Below are 21,432 nucleotides of genomic sequence, written 5' to 3'. Positions count from 1 at the left end.
TATCATTAATGAAATAATAGTCAGTCAGAGGGCTTATTTATGGTAATATTATGTATACTAAGCCTGAAGGTGGCGCTTTACTATGACAGCCATCTTGGACGGTACACATACATAACTCTGCATTGCTTCACCATCTTGTCAGCACTCTAGTTGTTTAATAGCTCTATGTATACTACTCTCATTTGGATTTTGTCTGAAATGTTCCTCAAAGTTCTATATCAATTATTGCACTATTGTTCCACAATTAGATTGATATATTTTTCGGTTGCTGTACACCAGCTGGGCGCATGCAGGATTTGGCAGTAGGGGGTGTGTGACAGTCCACACCACCTCAGGTCCACCATGGTTGAGGCTAAGGTTCGAAACTCTGGAGAACCTCTACGTGCCTGGAAATTGCAGTCTTGATGGGCTATGTAACCAGATTTGATTTCGTTAATTTTCATATCAACAATGCAATACAACAGTTATTTTTCTTAATACAATTTAGGTGGCGCGATCACGTCTGCACCACCCACCCCCCATCTGCCCTATACCAGAGCAAAGAGGCCTGGTGGGTGGCACACTCGCTTAGATTTTTCTAAAAGTTTATATCAATTATTGCAATATCGTTCTACACTCAGTTTGATACTTAATTTTTATAAATAATAAGTTCATACAAATCATCTTTAATCAATAAAAAAGATATGACGGTAGAAATTTTGTATTGTGACTTAATACAGACAGCATTATCTTTACACATGCGGCTTGACTTTTGATTATCCATTGTTATAACTATGTAATGTTTTATTATACAGTATTTTTAAGAGTTGCTTTGAATCTAGTTTAAAGGCATTCCACAAATTTCTATTACTTTGTTTTTGACCACAAATGGATATCTTCCAATAGAAAGACAATTGAAGATTCAAGATATTTGGGTTAATGTGACACATGGTCCCCTAAACTCTACCCAGGAAAAAGCCAATCAAGAGTTCACAATGCTTGGGTTCATTTGACCCATGATCCCTTTAAAACTCTACAGAGGCAAACCTACCCAGAAGAAGTAAAACTTGTAGAAATTTAACTTTCCTTATACTAAATTGTTGACTGTATATTTTACAATATAAATAAAATCTTTTTATCTCAAAAAATAATATCAAATTAAAAGAAATATATGTGTTTTATTTTACTTATAATTAAACTATAAAGGTCACAATCAGTATTGTGAGAAAAAGAAACTACAGTAGTAAAACCAAATAATATTCCCAGGTCGTATCGCACACACGGGTAATTAGGAACAAATAGCTCAATCAAGGAGTCAAACTGATTAGTTGTGGGAAATCCAACACTTACAGTAGACATTGCAAGCAAACGGTTAATGGTTAACGTAGAAATAAATGAGTTGGTCCGTATTAACAACTCGATGTTTAATAACAGATTAATATGAGAGATAAGACACAAAATAAACAAACACGGGTGTACTACTCAATGCCATTCATTGAAATGACTGAAAAAGAACATAAACGCGTTATGACAGCATTTCAAATAAAATGAGAAGGAAAGCAGTAGGGCTGGGGTGGGTTGTAGACGCATATATATGGATGCAGTTATTATTAAATATTATTATTACAGGTATTATATTTTTCAGTGTTAATTATCTCAATTATAATGTTTTTCGTTTTAAAAATGGCAACATACCACAGACGTACATCAGTCTGTGTCTGATTGAAAGATAGGTTGACCCGCCGCTGGAGAAGGGTAGTGTAAGCAAATGAATTAGAAAAGTCAAAACAGGGGAAGGAGAAAGAATAATTTGGGGAAAAAGAGGGAAGGTAGATAAAGAGGAGGAAGAGGGAATGAGAGAAAGGGAAAAGAAGAGAAAAGGAAAGAAGGAAAAATCAAAGTGGAGGATAAAATAAAACTCTAGAGCCAATTTATTTAGGTCAACTTTATTATTCAGTGAATCAAGACTGAAAGTTTGAGTAGCAAATGACCTATCCACTGATCTGTCAATTAAAAGACTCGGTTTATATACACAATCGTCAATTACTACAAACAGCTAATTGTTTCTGAATAGCAGCTGAGGGTCTATTCAACATTATAAATATTAAGTTTACGCTTTTCGACCCGACTCAAAATGGCGTCACTTTCAATCTGATTTCACACCCTTTGAAGTAATTAAAACCATTAACGACCTTCGAAAAACAGACAAAAAATTATCTTTGGAATGAGCTTAAAATGTTAATAAGCTACTGGAGGTCGTCTCTTCTTCACATCCTTTGTAACATAATTAAGAATGGCATGTTTGTTCATTAATTCCTTGCCAACATGTTTTAACATGTAGTCACACTTATGCTATGTACTTCATCTATAATTAGTGCCTACATTCCCCCGGGTATAGGCCCTCCCCCTACTGTACGGCCAATTTCCATACCAGCCTTTCCTCGGGCAAAAGCCCAGGTATAATTTGAATGAGTACCTTAGCTGACTTTTACAAGTACTCTAACAAAAAGACAAATATTGGCTTTGGATTAAGCATAAAGTGCTGAAAATTGCCTTCTGATTTAAATGGGGATTCCCCAGATATAACCCCCCATCCTCTGAAATCTGCCCAATTTTGTATTTAAGAAGGTTCGCTTTATACAAGAGGAACTATGATTACCGAACTTGAATGAAAATTGAAAGGAAAACAACAAATGATTTTTGTGGTTAATAATGTACAGTAAGTATGCATTAAATAATAATTATTTAATGTAATGATAATTTACGATAATTAATGATTTATTAAATTTTTTGCAAAAAAATATATCACCATCAGGATTCAAAAGAAAGACCATCTTTTTTCTGTATGGTTGCTCTACCAAAATAGCTATGAGGCCAAGTAGGTGATAGAATAATAATAATTTCAATTTAGTTCTGGTTTAAGTGTTGTTTCATGCAATTATAATATAGAGATTACTTTCCAAGCACATATAAACATGTATATACAAACATAACATATATAATACACATATATACAAACATCTGACTAACTGTGTATCACACCTTTGGAACACTGTCTAATTTGAACACCTCTCCAATAGAATGGTGTCAACAACAATGCACGATGTATTGATTTGCACGCAATTAATTAGGTCTGCTCGAAATCCTGGCCAATCTCAACTAGGATGCATACACAGAATTTTATATGCATTTTCGCAAGAATGATGCATGTGTTTCTACTGAATCAATATTCTCAGCATTCCAAAAGGATTTAAATTTCCGTGAAAGAAGTTACGTTTAAACATTTATGATTTTTCTGGTCCGAGGAATTCAAAAAAATGTACCGGTATTTAAATTACATCCTTCAAATGAATGTGTTGACGTTAGAAGAGCCACAAAATTTGTTTTCCGATTTCGTTTTAGCATATTAGTCTGAGTGATTATGTTGCGGTTGGACTATGCAATCCAAATTTTAAGCACTTTAGACAAGAAGAAATGATTAAATAATTACAAGATATTAAGCAATAACCTTGTACAAGAGGTAATAGGGATAATTGCATTTTCTAAAAAAAAAAAAAAAAAATTATGAAATGAAGTAAAATATTAGATGACTGGCAACAATGATGATTATAATGATTATGACATTGACAATGATGATGATCTCACTTTGATGATGATCTCACTTTGACAATGATGATGATCTCACTTTGATGATGATGATTTATGTTATGAGGTTGTTTCTGGTGGTAATGATGATGAAAACAATCAATGTTTGTGATGGTGATGATGTTGTTGTTGATGATGATGATCATGATGATGATGATCATGATGATGAATAATAAGTGTGGGCAAACTACATAGGAACAGCATTGCTTCTGCATCAGTTAATCAGAGAGGAATTGTTTCCTTTATTAATTTCAATTGAAAGTAAATAACTTACCTTAAAATAAACAAAGTAGGCAATTGAAATAATTGTTCTGGTTTATAAAGCTTTAGACAAAGAATATATATTTAGAATTATGTAAAGTGTGAGAAAAATGACACTCGCTATGATAACAAAGGGAAATATGGCTTCCTCTTTAGTTTTAGATAACTAGAAATTGCAAATTGCAAGTGAAGTGCTGCGAAGTACAACTGCATATAAATGTTCTTCGAACAAAACTATTTATGTGAGTCAAGTGAAAATAATGAATAATAAAAATGTAACAAATAATATGAGACACGACCCATTGTCTATATTAGAACAGCGTTGGTACCGTGTATGCCAGTCTACAACAAGCGTCGCCTAAATGTAATAATTAGCACGCTGAAATAGGCTAGTAAATAAGTTTAACTGGGTTCGTAAATATTGGCCTCAAAATATTGTGGCTGAGACATGGGCCGATTAAACGTAGAAATAGGAAACCTAGAAATATAGTAAAAACGCTGAATAGTAATACTCCAGCGTCGCGACATGCGACTTTGGTACGAGTAGGTTAGTCTACAAACGTCGCCTAAAGTAATTGATTTTACCCGGCAGAACGAAAGAAGGAAACTCCGCTTTTCAGTCGTCTTAGGCCCTCGTTTTTTGACAATCAATGACCTTTCAGAGGTCAAATTGCTGTCAAGAATATGAATTGGCTGCTTCGCAGCAATAACAATAACATTCCCAAGCGTTAAACATCCCCCCCACCCCAAAAAGTGAAAAACCTTGTTTTGGTAATTCTGTTTATAAACTATGTTTTGGTCAATTACATTAGAATTTTCTTGTTTAATTTTTAACAAAATATCAAAATGTGAAAAAAATAAGATTACAGTACAACAGTACTGTATTTGCCTTTTGCAGTTTTGTTTACTTTAGTTTGACACTTGTGGTATATCTTGTAGATTAAGATAAGCTTATCAATTAAACTGATAACAAGAATAGAACTCTCTTTAATTAAAGTGTGTTAATTTATCAGGTAGGTTTAGTACGCTTGAGCTGGTATGACATAGTAGGTGGATACAGGTAGGTAACTTTTATTCAACTAATTCCAAAGAACACTTTATTGTATGCAAGACAACAAACGATAGTGAAAAAGGGTGTTTTCAGTAAGTAAAACATGCATGACACTCACAATAGACTCAAAATTCTTACCTTCATTTCATTTACTTTCGTATTATGCCTCAAAAAAGGCATATTTTAATATAAACTTGGAATTTTACAACGTAGAAGCCAATGGGGGCAAAAGATAGAATTCACTTCATTCTAAAATACTCTCAAAATATTCAAGACTTACACGAAATTGGCCTGGAACCAGATTCATAAACCACAATCATGAAGAAAGATCTTAAGTTATAATCACCAGGATTAAATGGGACGACCTTTGCATAACGCCATAAGTTTTCATAATAACATCACAAGAGCTACAAAGTTTTGTTGATAAAAAAATTAACTAATACATATTTCCCTACATCACCAGCTAAGTAAAGGTAAATATTATAATATATTTTAGCAAACTTATCTGATAAATAACATACTGCCTTGGGTGTAAGATACCTGGATGAAGTAAGCAACAACCCAAGTACAGGTAAATTTGTGTGTGGGTGTCAGGGGTCAAAGCTTTTTGACGGGGGAAGGGGTCTAAAAATTTCTGGCGTGGGTGGGGTCCATTGGGATGAAAAAAACAAGAAAAATGAGAATTATGTTTTTCATTTTCAAAACACCTTGATAAGTAACATGACTTTTAAAATCATTTTGTATGTACCTCCTTGATATAATTTTCATTTTTAAAATTATAAACAGTTTTGTATCTTTCCCCTCTTTAGTTTTACGAGAGTTATCAATCTCAATGTACCTTGCTATTAGATTATCAGTGAAAATCACTAATCACTACTTCAAAGCTTATCTCCCTCAAAATCCCAATATTTCTACATAAAATTGACAAAACATTGAGACCAAAAGATAACAGTTTTGCACTAATATTTCCTGATTATTTACATTCAATTTAAGATAGGCCAGTCATGGCTGAGTGAATATAGACACTCCAAAGTCTACCGTTCCGCATGGACAAACACAAAACATCAGGGGTCGGGGCTCAGAGGTCAATAGGGAATTAATTGATTGTGTGGATATCTGACAAGTGCAAGTAATTATTCAAGGTTCTGTAATTGATAATATAAATAGGCCTTGTGCAATATCCTGAGGCTTTATCAAACACATTAAACATACAGACACTATGTTCATCATATAGTAGTAATACAAATCATGTTATTCATGTTAAACATGAAAAAAAAAAAATACATAAACATATAAACAAGCAAACAGACTAGTGATCTACAAACACACACAAAAAACCTCAAAAAAAAAAAAAATAGTCAATGGTAATAAAAAAAAAAGTGGAAATATTAAAAAATAATTTTACATCAAATAAAACATTGAGACCAAAAGATAACAGTTTTGCACTAATATTTCCTGATTATTTACATTCAATTTAAGATAGGCCAGTCATGGCTGAGTGAATATAGACACTCCAAAGTCTACCGTTCCGCATGGACAAACACAAAACATCAGGGGTCGGGGCTCAGAGGTCAATAGGGAATTAATTGATTGTGTGGATATCTGACAAGTGCAAGTAATTATTCAAGGTTCTGTAATTGATAATATAAATAGGCCTTGTGCAATATCCTGAGGCTTTATCAAACACATTAAACATACAGACACTATGTTCATCATATAGTAGTAATACAAATCATGTTATTCATGTTAAACATAAAAAAAAAAATACATAAACATATAAACAAGCAAACAGACTAGTGATCTACAAACACACACAAAAAACCTCAAAAAAAAAAAAAATAGTCAATGGTAATAAAAAAAAAAGTGGAAATATTAAAAAATAATTTTACATCAAATAATATTTTATATTGTCAGTCTACAAATATAATGACTGGTCTGATATTTTGATGTTAACTAGAGAATTATCCCTATTAACTCATCCTTATCAAGAGTGTTTTGTCCCATAACCGGGTTATTAAATACTACACCAGGCGATATTAATAATAACCTGGTATATTTGGTCAAGGTTGACTTTGACATCAAATAATTATATAACAACCTTGTTCAAGAAGACAGTCATCTTAATCATATGCATCAATATCAGTATCAAAATCATCCTGTAAATATCTAGCCGGCTGGCCCAATTTCCAGGTCAATGAGGTCAATGATTGACATTGTGATTGGTGCAGCATGGAAATAAAATATCACAGTGACAGTAGCAGTCTTGTACTAATAATAAAACATTTTTTATCATAACAAGCATTCGTACAAACAAAATTATACAACACTGAAAGAAAAAGTGTGTACGAACCTGGGGGATCCGTCTTCGTGAGCACCGCCGTTATTACGGACGTGATCCTGACGTTGAAATAGGAAAGAAGAGAAGTTCATTAATTAATATCCGTTTGGCTAATTAGATCCACATATACTCGTTCGACGGTCATGCGCAAAACTAGCTGGTACATGTACGAGGCAAGACGAAGCCAGACTATAAGTTTCCAGGTATTATGGTGATCTGGAGGAATTATGGCCCAACAAACAAAACATTCTGCATGTAATGCAGTGTACAAACAGATGTGATATGTGATTTGTGAGTTATACCTCCACTGGCTTACACAGCCCACAGATATCTGATTACAGACAGCCTAACTAACTTATGCTGATTTTTCGCTACTTGCTGGTTGACCTCGACTGCTTGGGCTATTACATTTGTCTACGAGGGGTGGCCCATGTTACAAGCATTGAGGGGCTGAATATCTGGAGTTAAATAGAGCAAACAATAGGAATTAGAAACAAGTCGCGGGTTTTTCAATGATCCGATTGAATAAGCTCCTTGTTGTGTAATGGCTTAGAATAATTGATTCCTTTCTCTAGGATTTCACTAAACAGTGAATGTGGGTGACATACTAATAAGCAAGATAAATGAAGTGATTTTAATTATGGTTGAACTAAAACAAAACAAAGCATTCGTAGTAGTGGGAAATGGCAAATATAAAACCAGATTGCTTGGCTGGTTTTATTAATAGATTACATTCAAGACTAATTGATCGCATGACTTATAATGTGATTCTATGAATGTGATTTCATCATTTCAATTCAACATGTAATAATTCAATATTAAATAATCTACTTAGTTCTTCGGATTTTTCTGCAATGCTGTTCATGATTTTTATATAAATAAAGGTAAAAATACAGTTCAGAGAAAATTCATTGAGAGATTATATAAATAATAGTTTTAATAACTTCTAAGATCAAATTTCAATTTGCCATTAACTAAATTCTATAAACTGTATCCTTTGCTTTCATTTACAAATCATATTTTTGTTCAAATTAAAGGTGCCAAGATAGGATACTAGATACTTTCGTAATAGAAAAATTCTTAAGATTAATGTTGTACGAAATGAGATAAACATAAGTTCAGAAAAAATTCATTGAGACTATATTAATTTCATTTCTATTAATTTCTTTCTCGGATAAAATTTTAAGTGGCCATTAACTAAATTCTATTAATTTTATCCGTTTTTAAAATTTTGTTTACAAATCATATTTTTATTTATCTATTTTTGTTTGTAGGAAATCACATGTAACCCCCTAACCCATGTAAAAATATTCAAACAACAAGCAATAGTGCAATTAATCAAAATGGACCAATTGATGAAAATGTATGCAATTTAATTTTGTAGAACTAACACAGGCTTTAAAACTCTTCTCATCCACCTAATATTTTTCGTGTTATTGTCGATGTTTTAAATGTTTCTTTATCACTTCTACACCTACTGTATTTCTGTTACTCTATTTACTATATTTATAATATATTGAAAATATTTTGATAAAGAAACTTTGAATAAGAAAGAAATATTATTATTACTGTTTCGTCACAAAATAAATGAAAATATAAGTAGAATTGTAGTCAACAATAGAATAAAATTAATTCAAAAAATGACAAGGTCAAAAATAAACTGAATTACTACATACTGTAGCCTGGGGGCCTGATGATTTAAACTGAAGAACTGACAGAAATATAATCTACAGTGGTATCATAAATTATAAGGACATAATATAAATTATTTATTCTAAGGAACAACAGTTATAACATGAGATGCATGAAAGAAAATCAAATAATAATCCTACTACAGCAACAAAAATGTTTGGATTACAACAATAGAGTCTTATATTACAAAGATTATTACACAGAATATGTTCTTACAAAAATTAATTGCAGTTTCAGTTTCCACCTACATACAAACTATAGAGGGCGCTAGATAGGATACTTATTCATGGTATTTTACTTATTTTCAATGATTGACGACAAAGACAATTATGATAATATTTATCTGGAAACATAAAAAAAAAAGATTTCTTACCATGGAATCATCGTTCTCGTCATCACTTGACATGTTATGGTGATCAGATCCATTTCTAAGAAAGAGAAACAGGACATGTTTTAAAATATATAAATTATTCATTAAGTAATGCTGTCATTATAATGGGAGTTCACATACCAGTATAATAGAAATGGATACGTTTATATCAAGTAACCTGAATGTAGTGAAACTCTATCTCCCACTAGGTTGTATATCATAAGGTACATGAATTACTGTAAACCCATAAATTTTTACAACTTTACGACTCAAATATTATTTGAAGACCCTTAATTTTCAAGATCAGAGAGGCCTAAAACAAGTAAATTTTACAAATTTAATTCACAGATTTTATTATGAAAATATAAATAAAGAATTTGAGATTGTGGTTGAGTGGTCAGGGTGCCAGAATTTAAGACCCAAAGACCTAACTTCAATCCTTTAAAAAAATTTTCTGCTATTAATATACAAAAACCACATTAAAAAAATAAATAATAGAATAATAAATTGTATTAGAGAATAAATAACATTTTAAATTCCCATCAGTAATTGTCCTTTATTTTGTTATTGAATTTTAATTGAAATGAATTCATGTATGCAAGATATCTTGGTTTGTTTTCTGTTACATACATACATACTTAAAAATAAATGCCCGACTTATCAAAGTAATGCAAAAAAAAACAAAAAAAAAACAGAACACACTATTATTATACCATTGATATTTGGATTTAAGAGATTCAAATTACTTCAAACAAAGAAACGGTGATCTTTGGAAAATTATGAGGTCCTTGTCTCCAGGTAACAAAAATTCCAAAGAATTACTCTTTGGAAGTTTAAAGGCATTCCAACACAATTATACATTTATGTCACTCAAAAATTCTTTAATAATAAATCAGCAGCCATTGTACATATACTGTTAAACTTAATTAATCACACCAATAACATTTTAAAATTAGATTTAAATGGCCTCATAAGAAAAATATTTTTTGTACACGCAAAGCATAGGTAATATTCCCGACCTGATTTTTTATTTTTTTTTTTACATTTTTTGCCAAGTAAATATGAGGATGCAAAAAATTATAAATATGAACTGCAGAACTATTGAATATTTAGGCTTGTTATTAGTCATGTCCATTTCAGCAATTACTTATTGTTGTTTTTGTATCAAGTGTTTATTTATAGGAGACAACATTTTTTTAATACTGCCAAAAAGAGTTTCAATGATTGTAACAGGAAGGTTATCTCATCTGGATCTATTAATAAATCAGTTGAAGGGAAAGAAAAGCTTTTTGTTAAAAATGGGTCAAAGAATTATCTGCCATGGGCTATCACCCACTCTTGATAAGCAAGGTATACACAATCATCTCTTTGTCTGTCAGACAGTAATAGATGTTTGATTAGACTCTGGGTATATCTGGGAGGGAAAGGGGAAGGCAAAAAAGCTTGTTCCCACTACTCTAGAAAATTTATTGATTGAAAAAAATTACACTCAAATAGTTAAATCACCTTATTTCTCCAGATAATTCTTTCTCATTTACAAATCATCAAGTTCCCCCACTTAAACTTCACACCCCACCGCCCATCAGCCCCATGTTAATACGCAGGAGGGGATCCAGAGATGTCCAAAAGTGGGGGCGAAAGTTGGGCCGATCGAAACAACAATGTACTAGGGGCCCGGGGGCATTCTCCCACAAACTTTTTGTGTTCTAAACGCCCAAAAATAACATTTGAAGTGTTCTGGGCTATCATTTTTTTCTTTTCCTTTTTCTTTCTTTTTTATTTTTTCTTCTTTTTTTAACTCCCAAAAGGTGGGACCAGGGCCGGGCCACCCCCCTCCCCTAAATCCGCCTCGATACTCCTAGATAAGCCATGGCTGATAACAATACTTGCATATAAAATGACATATCTGATCCAAAATTATGTCTTTCCATGTGTATTAGAAGTCATCAGAAAACATTTAATCAAACAATGTTAGACAAAAAAAATTACTAGTACTAAAGGTAGAGATATTATGGTAAGTGCTTCAAGTAGGTTTTCTCTGTTGTTTAATATCCGGTGTTCAAGTGATTTGTGATCATAAGATATGTGTTGTAGTGATTAGTGGTCATAGAGGTAAAGAGAGTATAGGACAAATCAACTTTAGATTATAAAATATGCAATCACAGATTAATCCAATCCTGATTTAATCCACTGATTACAATTATCTGGATTAAGTTATTAAGTTAATCTAATTTCAAATACATTTAAATGATTAATATTTTGGTCTATCAGATGTTCAATATTTTTGGATGGTCAAACAACCATAATACCTATATCCAATGCCTTGCTATATTTATTAAGTAATGAAAACATCTACTTAATCTTATGAAATAGTCCATGGGTAATTAAAGGTAAATTAAAACTGTTGGTTTAATAATCTTATTCACTGAAATTTTAAGATTTACAGCAAAAAAATAATCCATTTGAGAGAAGCAAGTTGTAATTATGCACATTCATTCACTCAAGAAGATGTTTCTTTAGAAATTTAAATGAGTAAATTCCCAAAAAAAATGCATCAGTAATTTAAGTAAGCAATACTTAACAGGGAATGTACCAGTCTAGAATTTAACCAATCAAACATATTTTGCATGAATCACATTTTCACAAAACCACTGTTAATTTATTAACAATTGTTGTAAGACGGACCACTAAACCATAAAACAACATATAAAATGTCACAGATGACATATGGTAGATTGCTATACAGAAAACAGCTTGCAAACACACAAAAGGCAGATGCTAAATTTGAAGCAAAATTCATCTAAAAATAAAAATTCTTTGCATATGCAGTTACAGCAACAATTTGGAAAATCTTGCAACAAGTTAACTCTAGAGGGCGCACTAATACTCTACACATAAAGTGCTATGTATGACATTGAAAATAATAAAGAGGGGGAGAATGGAAGAAGATAGTGGAAACAGAAGATGGTTGGAAAAGACTGGTGCCATTTTAGATGTATTACATATTTACAGATGTATTACATACTTACACATTTTTTTAATGGAATATATGTACTAGGAGTAAATGAAATATTATTTATATTATGATCAGAAAAGATGGAAAGAGGAAAAAGGGTTGATGGAGAAGGACAGATGTAAAACAAGAAAAGAAGAAATGGTAAGAGAATGGAAATGGGATGAGAAGAAAAGAGATGATAATAGAGAGATGACGGAAAAAGAGCAAATGGATGCGAATTCGAAAAAGGGTGGTAAAGGGAACCATAACAAGTACGGACAAGAAAAATGTGGTAGAAATGATGGGGAAAAGGATGAGTGAATAAAAAGGAAAAATGATGGAAAGAGAAAAAAAAGTAAAGAAATATAAACTGCAAATGGGAAAGGAAATATTAAAAGGATGTAGTGGTATAAATACAAGGAAAGGAATGAAGAATAAATAAATTTAAAAAAAAACTAATTAGAGTTAATTGTTTTTCAAATTCTTTGAAAAGATTATTGGAATCTACTGTATGATTGGGAGACAGTGTGGGAAGGTAGAGAAGGTAGGAAATGAGGGAGAGAAAAAGCAAGTGGAAACCTTTCTGGCCTCATGTTTTCATCTTGAGTGTAATCCTACTAACCAACTTTTGATATGTTTTTTTTATATGTCCTTATCTTTGCAAACAGCTTTAAATATATATGTATATGTTGACATAAAAATATATTGCAGTGTACTACTAGGCCTTAGCATCTGTCATCAGCTGCATCGATGTTCAAGATTAATTGTAGCGATGAAGCCGATATCATAAAATGCCAATCATAAAGAAGATTACATGAGCGGTCTGTAACTTTACTCTAAACATTGCTAATCTACCATATTTATGTTGATGTACCTTGAAATTTATGTATTTCAACACCAGAATAAATCTAAACCTAATCTCCATCCTGTATCATAAAGGTAGACAACTTCCTTAGGCCTACGAAGGAGTGATCGTCTGTAGACTAAGGGTAATTCCTACCCTTCATTTTAGTAACTAAAAAGGAAAGGGTTCTTCAAACAGTACTAGATGCACTGGATCAATGGCTAGAAAATTCTTTCGAAAGAAGGTACATTTTCGTAACTTTGAACTTCAGTCCTCTAGTTACAGCAGTTACTTATATACTCATCAACAATCTGATCAACCAGTACCATCATACTAAAAAAAAAAAGGTAGAACCAACAAAGACCCATACAAAACCTAAAACAACACAGATAGAAACGTTCAGAAATAACACAAACAATACATACATTATTATCAATATTATTATTAAGCTGGTTGGACAACTTATATTTTGATAGTCTTCTGGATATAAACAATTTACAATTCGAAAATATGGGGAACATTTCTTAATTCGGTCGAACCCAACGAACTCCCCTGGCTACGGGCTTGAGGACCCCCCATCCACCCAGCCTATGCTTAAGGTGGCGAGTACAGTGAATTTTAGTCAGGCTCAATACCAACATTTAATGTTTCATAACTTACAAGTTAAGCACAATAACCCAAATAAAGTATATATTTTTGGAAAGCTTGTCTTATTGCGACAACAATAAAAATAATCAACCATCAAATCTGGGTCACATGTACAGTACACCATCAAGCAAGCAAGCTACCATTTTGTTGTTGGAAGAAAATGTTTTGAACAAAGAGGGCTCACTGTACTCTAGTTCCCTGTCTTAGGCTAAAGCTAGATTTGAAGGAATAACAATTTTGAGTGAATATGATACCATTTCTGAAAGATACGTTGGAGGTTATAATCACTTCCTGTTTAAAAACTAGCACTTCCGGTTTAAATATATATACATTGTTTTCATAATTTTTTTGGTGGAAATATAACATTTTTTGTGGATAACTGATGTTTGTATTTTTAAGTATATATGTCAAACTACCTATTTCTAAAATAAAATTTTTTTTGGTAATTCACTGTACTTCTCCACCCTAAGAATGACTAATACTCCACAAAAAAGATGAGAAGGTGTGAGCAAAACCATGTATGAATAACATCTTTGTAACCACTGACACAATCATTAATACTATTGCTCCTACTTAAGAATGAATCATTAATCTATCGTTAATATCATTTTAAGACTGTTAATTCCATAACAGCAACCTCGTTGTGAGTATGTATTAACAACTGCACAAATACCATCAGTCAACTCTCTACACTAAACAAAGAGCAGGAAATTGGCTACAGATACAGTTTAAAAAATTCATGACTACACACATATTAGGACAAATTAAAAAACAAAGATGTTTCTCATATCAAGTTTTTTTTAATTTTTTTTTTAAAGATGATGTCATACTTTTCTCTATATTCTCCAAAAAGGTGGCACCCTTAAACATACTTTCATATACATCTAGTCATTGGTTAGACGCCCAATTCTTACAAGGATGTTTTTGGTAGAATGTGCGGGATGTTTTATGCTCAAAAAAGTAAACAAAAAAAGATGAAAATAGAAAAGATGAAAAAAGCAATGAGAAACACATATTTTAATTAATTTAGCCTTAAGATATTTAGGATTTAGCTTTCAGTAAAGTGATCAATCTCTTTTCTAGCAGTGACTCATTTTTTGAGAATTGGAGATTTAGCGATGAACGACCATCGATTCCCAAGCTTCAACAGCCTAGATAACACAACACCTAATAATGTCAATTGTTAAAGAGATGTAAAACCATCTGGAAAATAATACCAATAATAACAATGACCCTCTCAATATAAATTTTAAACACACTAGGTTTATTTAAACATTTAAGAAGTTTTTTTTTAATTCAAAGTCCAGATTAATTTATATTTAAGTACCAGCATTTTATTTTTGAGAAAAAATTATTGCAAATAATTTATCAACCACCTTAACAAATGCATAATTTAAACTCTTTAACTTTAAGCTCTTCTTGTAATCTATTATCATTTTCATCAGCATCATCATTATCATTATGATTATACTTGGCATTATTTGATTCATTAACATCAGTATGAAAGATCAAATGTAGTGAATATTGTTTGAACATCAGTTACTGTAATTCATCATAAAAACCGATGAAAAATAACTACCCAAAAGAGAACATGAAAATAAATTTGCAAAAAACAGAAAAATCATAAGAAATTCTAAAACAAGAAAGACAGAGGTACTAGCTCAGTCTTGCTAATATATCATCCTCGCACACTCTCACAGACAGTTGGAATAAACCCAAATCATTCAAGTACAGACATACACAATGAATAGCTTTAGGCCCAAATACATTGATTACTGCACAGAATACTAGTGCATTTATACAAGCAATAATAGGAATTACCGTGGATAAGGTCCTGATTCTAGAACGTTAAGCAGAGCACTCACTACGCATGACGGTGAGAACGCAACCCACCGCACGCATGTGATGGATTGTTTTTAATGATGATCTGTTCACACTGCTACGGCCAATCAGCAGACGGTATGGCATTTCCTAACACTCACAGGGAGCGGATTTGGATTCGTCAGCCAACCGTTGTATGACGCAGCGATTGCCCGCCTTTAAAAGAATTAGTTAATGTGTAACTACTAAGCTAGATTCATGCAGAGAATACACACCTTAAACATTAAGATTTAAAATTTCATTGTGTAAAATTAAATGTATATTAATATTCAAGCATAAATTTGCATATATTTCCTGGCATGGTAAGATAAATCAATCAGTCAATCAAAAGATACAATCTGTATGTGAAACTTGAATTGGTTATTTTAAAAAAGAATCAGGTTATCAATTTGTTTAGACATCAATTTCTCACTTGCTACCACTGTCACATGGCTTTTTTCTTAATGGTTATTATTGGTCATAAAACCTGAATACCCTCAATAATTTAATTAAACCTCCCATTTAAGACCAATGAGTGACAGATAGATGGTTTGGTTAACATTTTGGCCAAATTTTAGATTTTTATTAAAAGAAAACATAAATCCACTGCAACCCAGTTAAAGGGTCTATGTAAATAACATAAGAACAATATTCTGATTTACTATTCTATATCTATTTACAATCTAGATATTTAAGTTCTTTAGGATGGTGCAAACTTACTGATAAATGGGCAGAACAATTACTTACAATGCTTTTTAAATGTTTAAAGGGCCAAGCTCCATTATACTTATCTCAACATTTTGTTTTCAATGATTGTTTGCACTCGCACTGTACAACAAGTCAAAGCAATAATACTCTAATTGAACATCCATGGAATAATATGCAAGGTAAAAGAACTTTTGTTTACAGATCAACTAAATTATGGAATAACCTCCCAGATAATATTAGAATAAACTTAGAATCAATGACACTTCTCAATTTTAAAACTTCTATTTCAAATCCTTTATAAGATAACTTACATCATTATATTTTTTTTCTGCCATGCATATTATTCTCCAATGTAAATTATTGTATTATCAATATTTTAAGAAATTATTTTAATTTTGTTTCTTCAATTGTTTTCTTTTATTTGTTAAGACAAAACCACTTTGGAAATCAGTGTTTTAGCACTGAAAGTGTTATTTCAGTATAAAGACAGAATACATATAACCAGATCACTGTCAAGATAATGAAAAAAAACAACTTAAGCATAGATTATATATGCTATCATGATGGGATTTGAAATTTCAACTCTATTCCGACTGTACCCTAATGGGTAAATTTGATTTGATAAAAGGGACAAAACGGATGTGTCAGAGTAGTGAAATAAAAGAGAAAATGAGAGAAGCAGAATTAGGATCATATTCTTAATGTGTTGCCCTGTCAGATAGTAATGAAGGCCTGGGAAATAGGTTGGCGTTTGCATATCCGCTGTGGGACCACATTGGATGACGTGTGACAGATCTTCTGTCACAGCCAATGAATTGTGACGATAACCATATTCTCAAGCTCCCAATGACGATGTACGCACACGCCACTTTGTGTTCGAGAAATTTCAAGCCAAAAAACTGTTTACAAAATAGTTACACATCAATATCATAATAAAGAATCATGTTTAAACCGTGAAAAATTAATAAGAAAAGTATGTCTCTGTATTAGATGACTTTGACCCAAGATAAAAAAATACACAATGAAATCACAACTTTTACAAGATGATCAACAAACAAGACATAAGCTGGTTGTAGCAACCACAAAGTGTTCGGGACCCCGCATTTGTGAACCAGGCTCTAAATGTATTAATGATTTTAAGTCAAAACTCTCTTATTTTATCAGTCGTTTCAAATAATTGTGGGCATTCAACTTCACATTCAACGATTTTTCACAAAACAGTATATGGATCTAATAAAATCCAAACTATAAATCAACGAGTTGTGAAACATGCTCAATGTCAAAGTTCAAAAATATCAAGCGGCAACTTGGGAGGCAAAAAGGCTTTTAACAACATTACACTTTCAGGAAACACTCTTAACTCGAGTTCTAAATCAATATTAGAAAAAAAATGCCAGAATCGCAGTGTTGGGAGATATGCATGCCAGTAACGTTATGAAAACCAGATGTTTTAATTTGAATACAAAATCTATCTATCTGCATATGTTGACCTGTTATTAAGTACACTAAGATTATAATTACAAAATAATATAAATAAATTAAATACAGTTTTGTTGTTATTTTTGCATACGTTATTTTTAACGACCTGAGTGGCAATGATTTTAAAGCGAGAGTAAAAATTAAATTCTAATTATAATGGATTTTCCAATCATGGTTGATAGAAAATGAAGACAGTTTGTATCACTATGATTTAATTCACTTGTAATCTTCAACGCGCTTTTCTTCACTTCCACCGCATCCTCATTCTACCAACATGCCCTCTGTCACACAATGAGTAAATATTTTATGTTACTTTGCAGTTACAGAAAACAAAATGGTAAAACTACTGATATACAGAAATTCTAGGATAGCAAAAAAGTAATATGAATATTAATAAGTTAACTGGTACAAGTTCAGGGTAGCAATAAAGTTATATGAATAGTAATAAGTTAACAGGTATACATCCAGGGTAGCAATAAAGATATATGAATATTAATGAGTTAACTGGTATAAGTCCAAGGTAGCAATAAAGTCATATGAATGTTAATAAGTTATAACTGGTATACGTCCAGGAGAAAAATAAAGTTATATGAATATTAATGAGCTATAAGTGGTATAGGTCCAGGGAAAAAATAAAGTTATATGAATATTAATGAGTTATAACTGGTATAACTCCAGTGTAGCAATTAAGTTATGTGAATATTAATGAGTCAAACGCAAGTGGCAACTTGTACACACTAGTCAGGTATGAGAATACGGTATTCAAAAATTAAATCTGTAATCCAACCTAATAACAAATGAACACATAACTGCACCTGATATCGTTATGAATCAGCAATTAATTGCCATGTTTTAAAAACGAAGATTCGTTCATTTCTTATAGAAGATTAATAGAGAATTAACCTGTAGGCAATTGAACAGTAATGAAAGGATGTGAACTCAAGTGTGTGTTCGTATAAGGACCTAAAGTAAATGTACATCCTAAAGTAAAAGTACAAGGCCTGAGAAATTACAAATGACCCATCGAATTGTTTTTTACCTTAGTTTATTAAAAGAAAATATATTTTGTATTTTATGTTGTGTTATGTCTTATTACAGTCATGATTTAACATTCTCATTCTTCCAACAAAGTCTCCATTCTCCCAAAGAAGTTCCCATTTTCCCAACTATGTCCTCCATCTTCCAATGTCTTCAATTGCTTGTTATTGCCATGTGCTTTATCTCCAAATTATAGTTCTCAATCTCAACCATGTCTTCTTTTTATCAAAAATTCTCTCATTCTCATTCATCTCATTCTTTCAACTATGCTCACATTATTTTTCTAGATTCCTAGCTGGAAACCATGCTATTATATATATTCTGAGCGAGCCAAATGGCCGAGCGGTTAAGGCAGGGGCACCGTGATCAGAGCCAACAATATCGGCACAGGTTTGCGGCTGGCTCGCTCCTGTAGTTCTGGTGGTGGAACAAGTCTTCTCGGATAAGGACTATAAACCGTAGGCCCAGTGTACACAAATGCTCATGTGGACTTTAAAGAACCCAGTACATCTTTCGAGATGAGTAGGGAGTTACTCCGGTGTACTGGTTCACTCGGCCCCTGTCATGGACAGATAAAAGTGTGCTGGTTTACTGGCTACAGAGGACATGAAGTGTACCCTCAGGGGAAGAGAAAGTTATTGAAAAGTGCAACATCTAGTCCCCAGCGCATAGAGACCTCGTTTATTTGCGCTATATAAATCCACCTATTATTATTATTATTATTATTATTATTATATCCCAAAGCATGCCCTCATTCTCTCAACTATCCTCTTAATCCACACATTATTCCACCTCATTCTCTCATCCTCATTTCACCAGTTTGCCGACCTGAGTGGAGAAAACTGTGGGTTTACAGGATATTATAATCAATAGTTCAAGCAAACTGATACTGTAACCACATCAGGCCCATAGTCAGGTTCTTCCAAGGGGGGGGGGGCTTCTGGGCGCGAGGTTCGCAGCAGTCGAAGCCCCAGTGGGATCGGCGAAACCCCCAAAGCAAGAGGATTTTTGTGCTTTATGGGTCTAAATAATAATATAAAAGCAGATATGTTTGAAAATGTCTTTGTCTGGGTGAGTCTGCAGTGCATTAGTTGGGTTGGAGGACTTATTTGGGAAATTTAAAGAGGGGGTTTCGCAAGAAAAATGGGGGTTTGCTAGAAAAGGGGGTTCTACCAAACCATAAAAACCTCCCTGGATACAGGCCTGCACATTCACAATCATCTCCTCTCCTAATAACCACAGGCCACAAAAAATAGTGGGAACTTATCGACCTGCATGTGTCACCACTACCCTCAGCTACCGCCAAACTATAAACAGTCCTTGTCAACTAACCTAATTGTGCTATATTTAGAAAAATTATAAGATTTCAAAATATAAATCTAGACCTAAGAATATCCTAGGAATACCACCTGTTCAAATCTTGCAAATATTATTACGTGTATTATATTTTATATGATTATGTAGGTTTTTAATATTTGACAAGTTTGAAATTTGCAGGGTCATATCAAATCCCCAGGGTGTACCCCTCACTGTCATTGCCAGCATCATGACTTTGACTGCAGCTTATATGACCTTGAGAAGGGGTCCTATGCAATGAACTTGTTCTACAATATTCTATAATTGAATTATTAATGCTTAAACCTGAATGCTACAGGACACTGTCTTTCAAATTCAATATTAACATCATGAGATATAATGTAGCAAAACAAAAAGTAAAATTTTACAAAACATAAAATTAAAAGAGATGAAAATAACAATGCCAACTTATAATTTGCAATTAGAAACATCATCTTTAAAATATTCATATCAATTAGAAACACCATCTTTATTGATTACCACCTTATAAATTATATACTACTTTATTGTTTTCAAATGTATTATGCTTATGTATTAAGTTTCATTTAATTGTCATTTTATCTAGCTGGTTTGTAAAAATAATATTAAATATAAATTTTAAATATTTAAAAAAATAATATATCTTTATGGCGTGTTATATGTGGAAGGTCACCCCATGGTTTAAATAAATATATGAATAAATGAATGATTAAAGGAATAAAATGTAAAAAAAAAAAATTAATGTCAATATTGATCAATCAATTGAAACAGTTCACTAAAACAACTTCAGGACTGTTTTGATAATTCTCTCTAGTACTAAAAATTTACTGACAATTTTGTTACATTCTCAAAAGCGAGTTTTCTTCATTTTTCATCAAGGTATGACTAAGATTTATGACCTGGAATGACAAATCTCGTCAACTTGATGGCGATACTGATAAGAAAATTAGATTGTCAGAGACAATAATCTTATGTGAAATGTAATAAAACACTAGAAGTGTACAAGGAAAATGTTATTTTATTTCTTCAGTACAAAAAAAAAAAAATTAACATCGCAGGAGTTTCTTTAAATTTCTGGAAACGACGTGGTAAAAATCAACTGTAAGATCATAAAATCGAAGCTAGTATCGTGTGATAACAAGGTGAATATCTTACGAACTAAGTGCGTGAATCAGTGCCAGTGATATTA

The 21,432-nt window shown here is 32.2% G+C and overlaps 1 protein-coding gene across 2 annotated transcripts in view; it reads right to left on the bottom strand.

The window, feature by feature from the left end:
• LOC117123997 (AF4/FMR2 family member 4-like) overlaps positions 1–21,432 on the bottom strand; it is a 112,860-nt gene that overhangs the window by 40,249 nt on the left and 51,179 nt on the right. For both annotated transcript variants that reach the window (XM_033270101.1, XM_033270102.1), the window contains exons 8-9: positions 9,340–9,394; positions 7,287–7,333 (exon numbers count right to left, since the gene is read on the bottom strand). In XM_033270101.1, the coding sequence (XP_033125992.1) occupies positions 7,287–7,333; positions 9,340–9,394 (102 nt within the window). The remainder of the gene's footprint in view (positions 1–7,286; positions 7,334–9,339; positions 9,395–21,432) is intronic.

This window comes from Anneissia japonica, unplaced genomic scaffold (assembly GCF_011630105.1).
Source record: "Anneissia japonica isolate Jap-2015-1 unplaced genomic scaffold, ASM1163010v1 scaffold981_len364101_cov180, whole genome shotgun sequence".
In the NCBI taxonomy this organism is placed as follows: domain Eukaryota; kingdom Metazoa; phylum Echinodermata; class Crinoidea; order Comatulida; family Comatulidae; genus Anneissia; species Anneissia japonica.
This window is presented reverse-complemented; position numbering and strand designations above follow the sequence as displayed.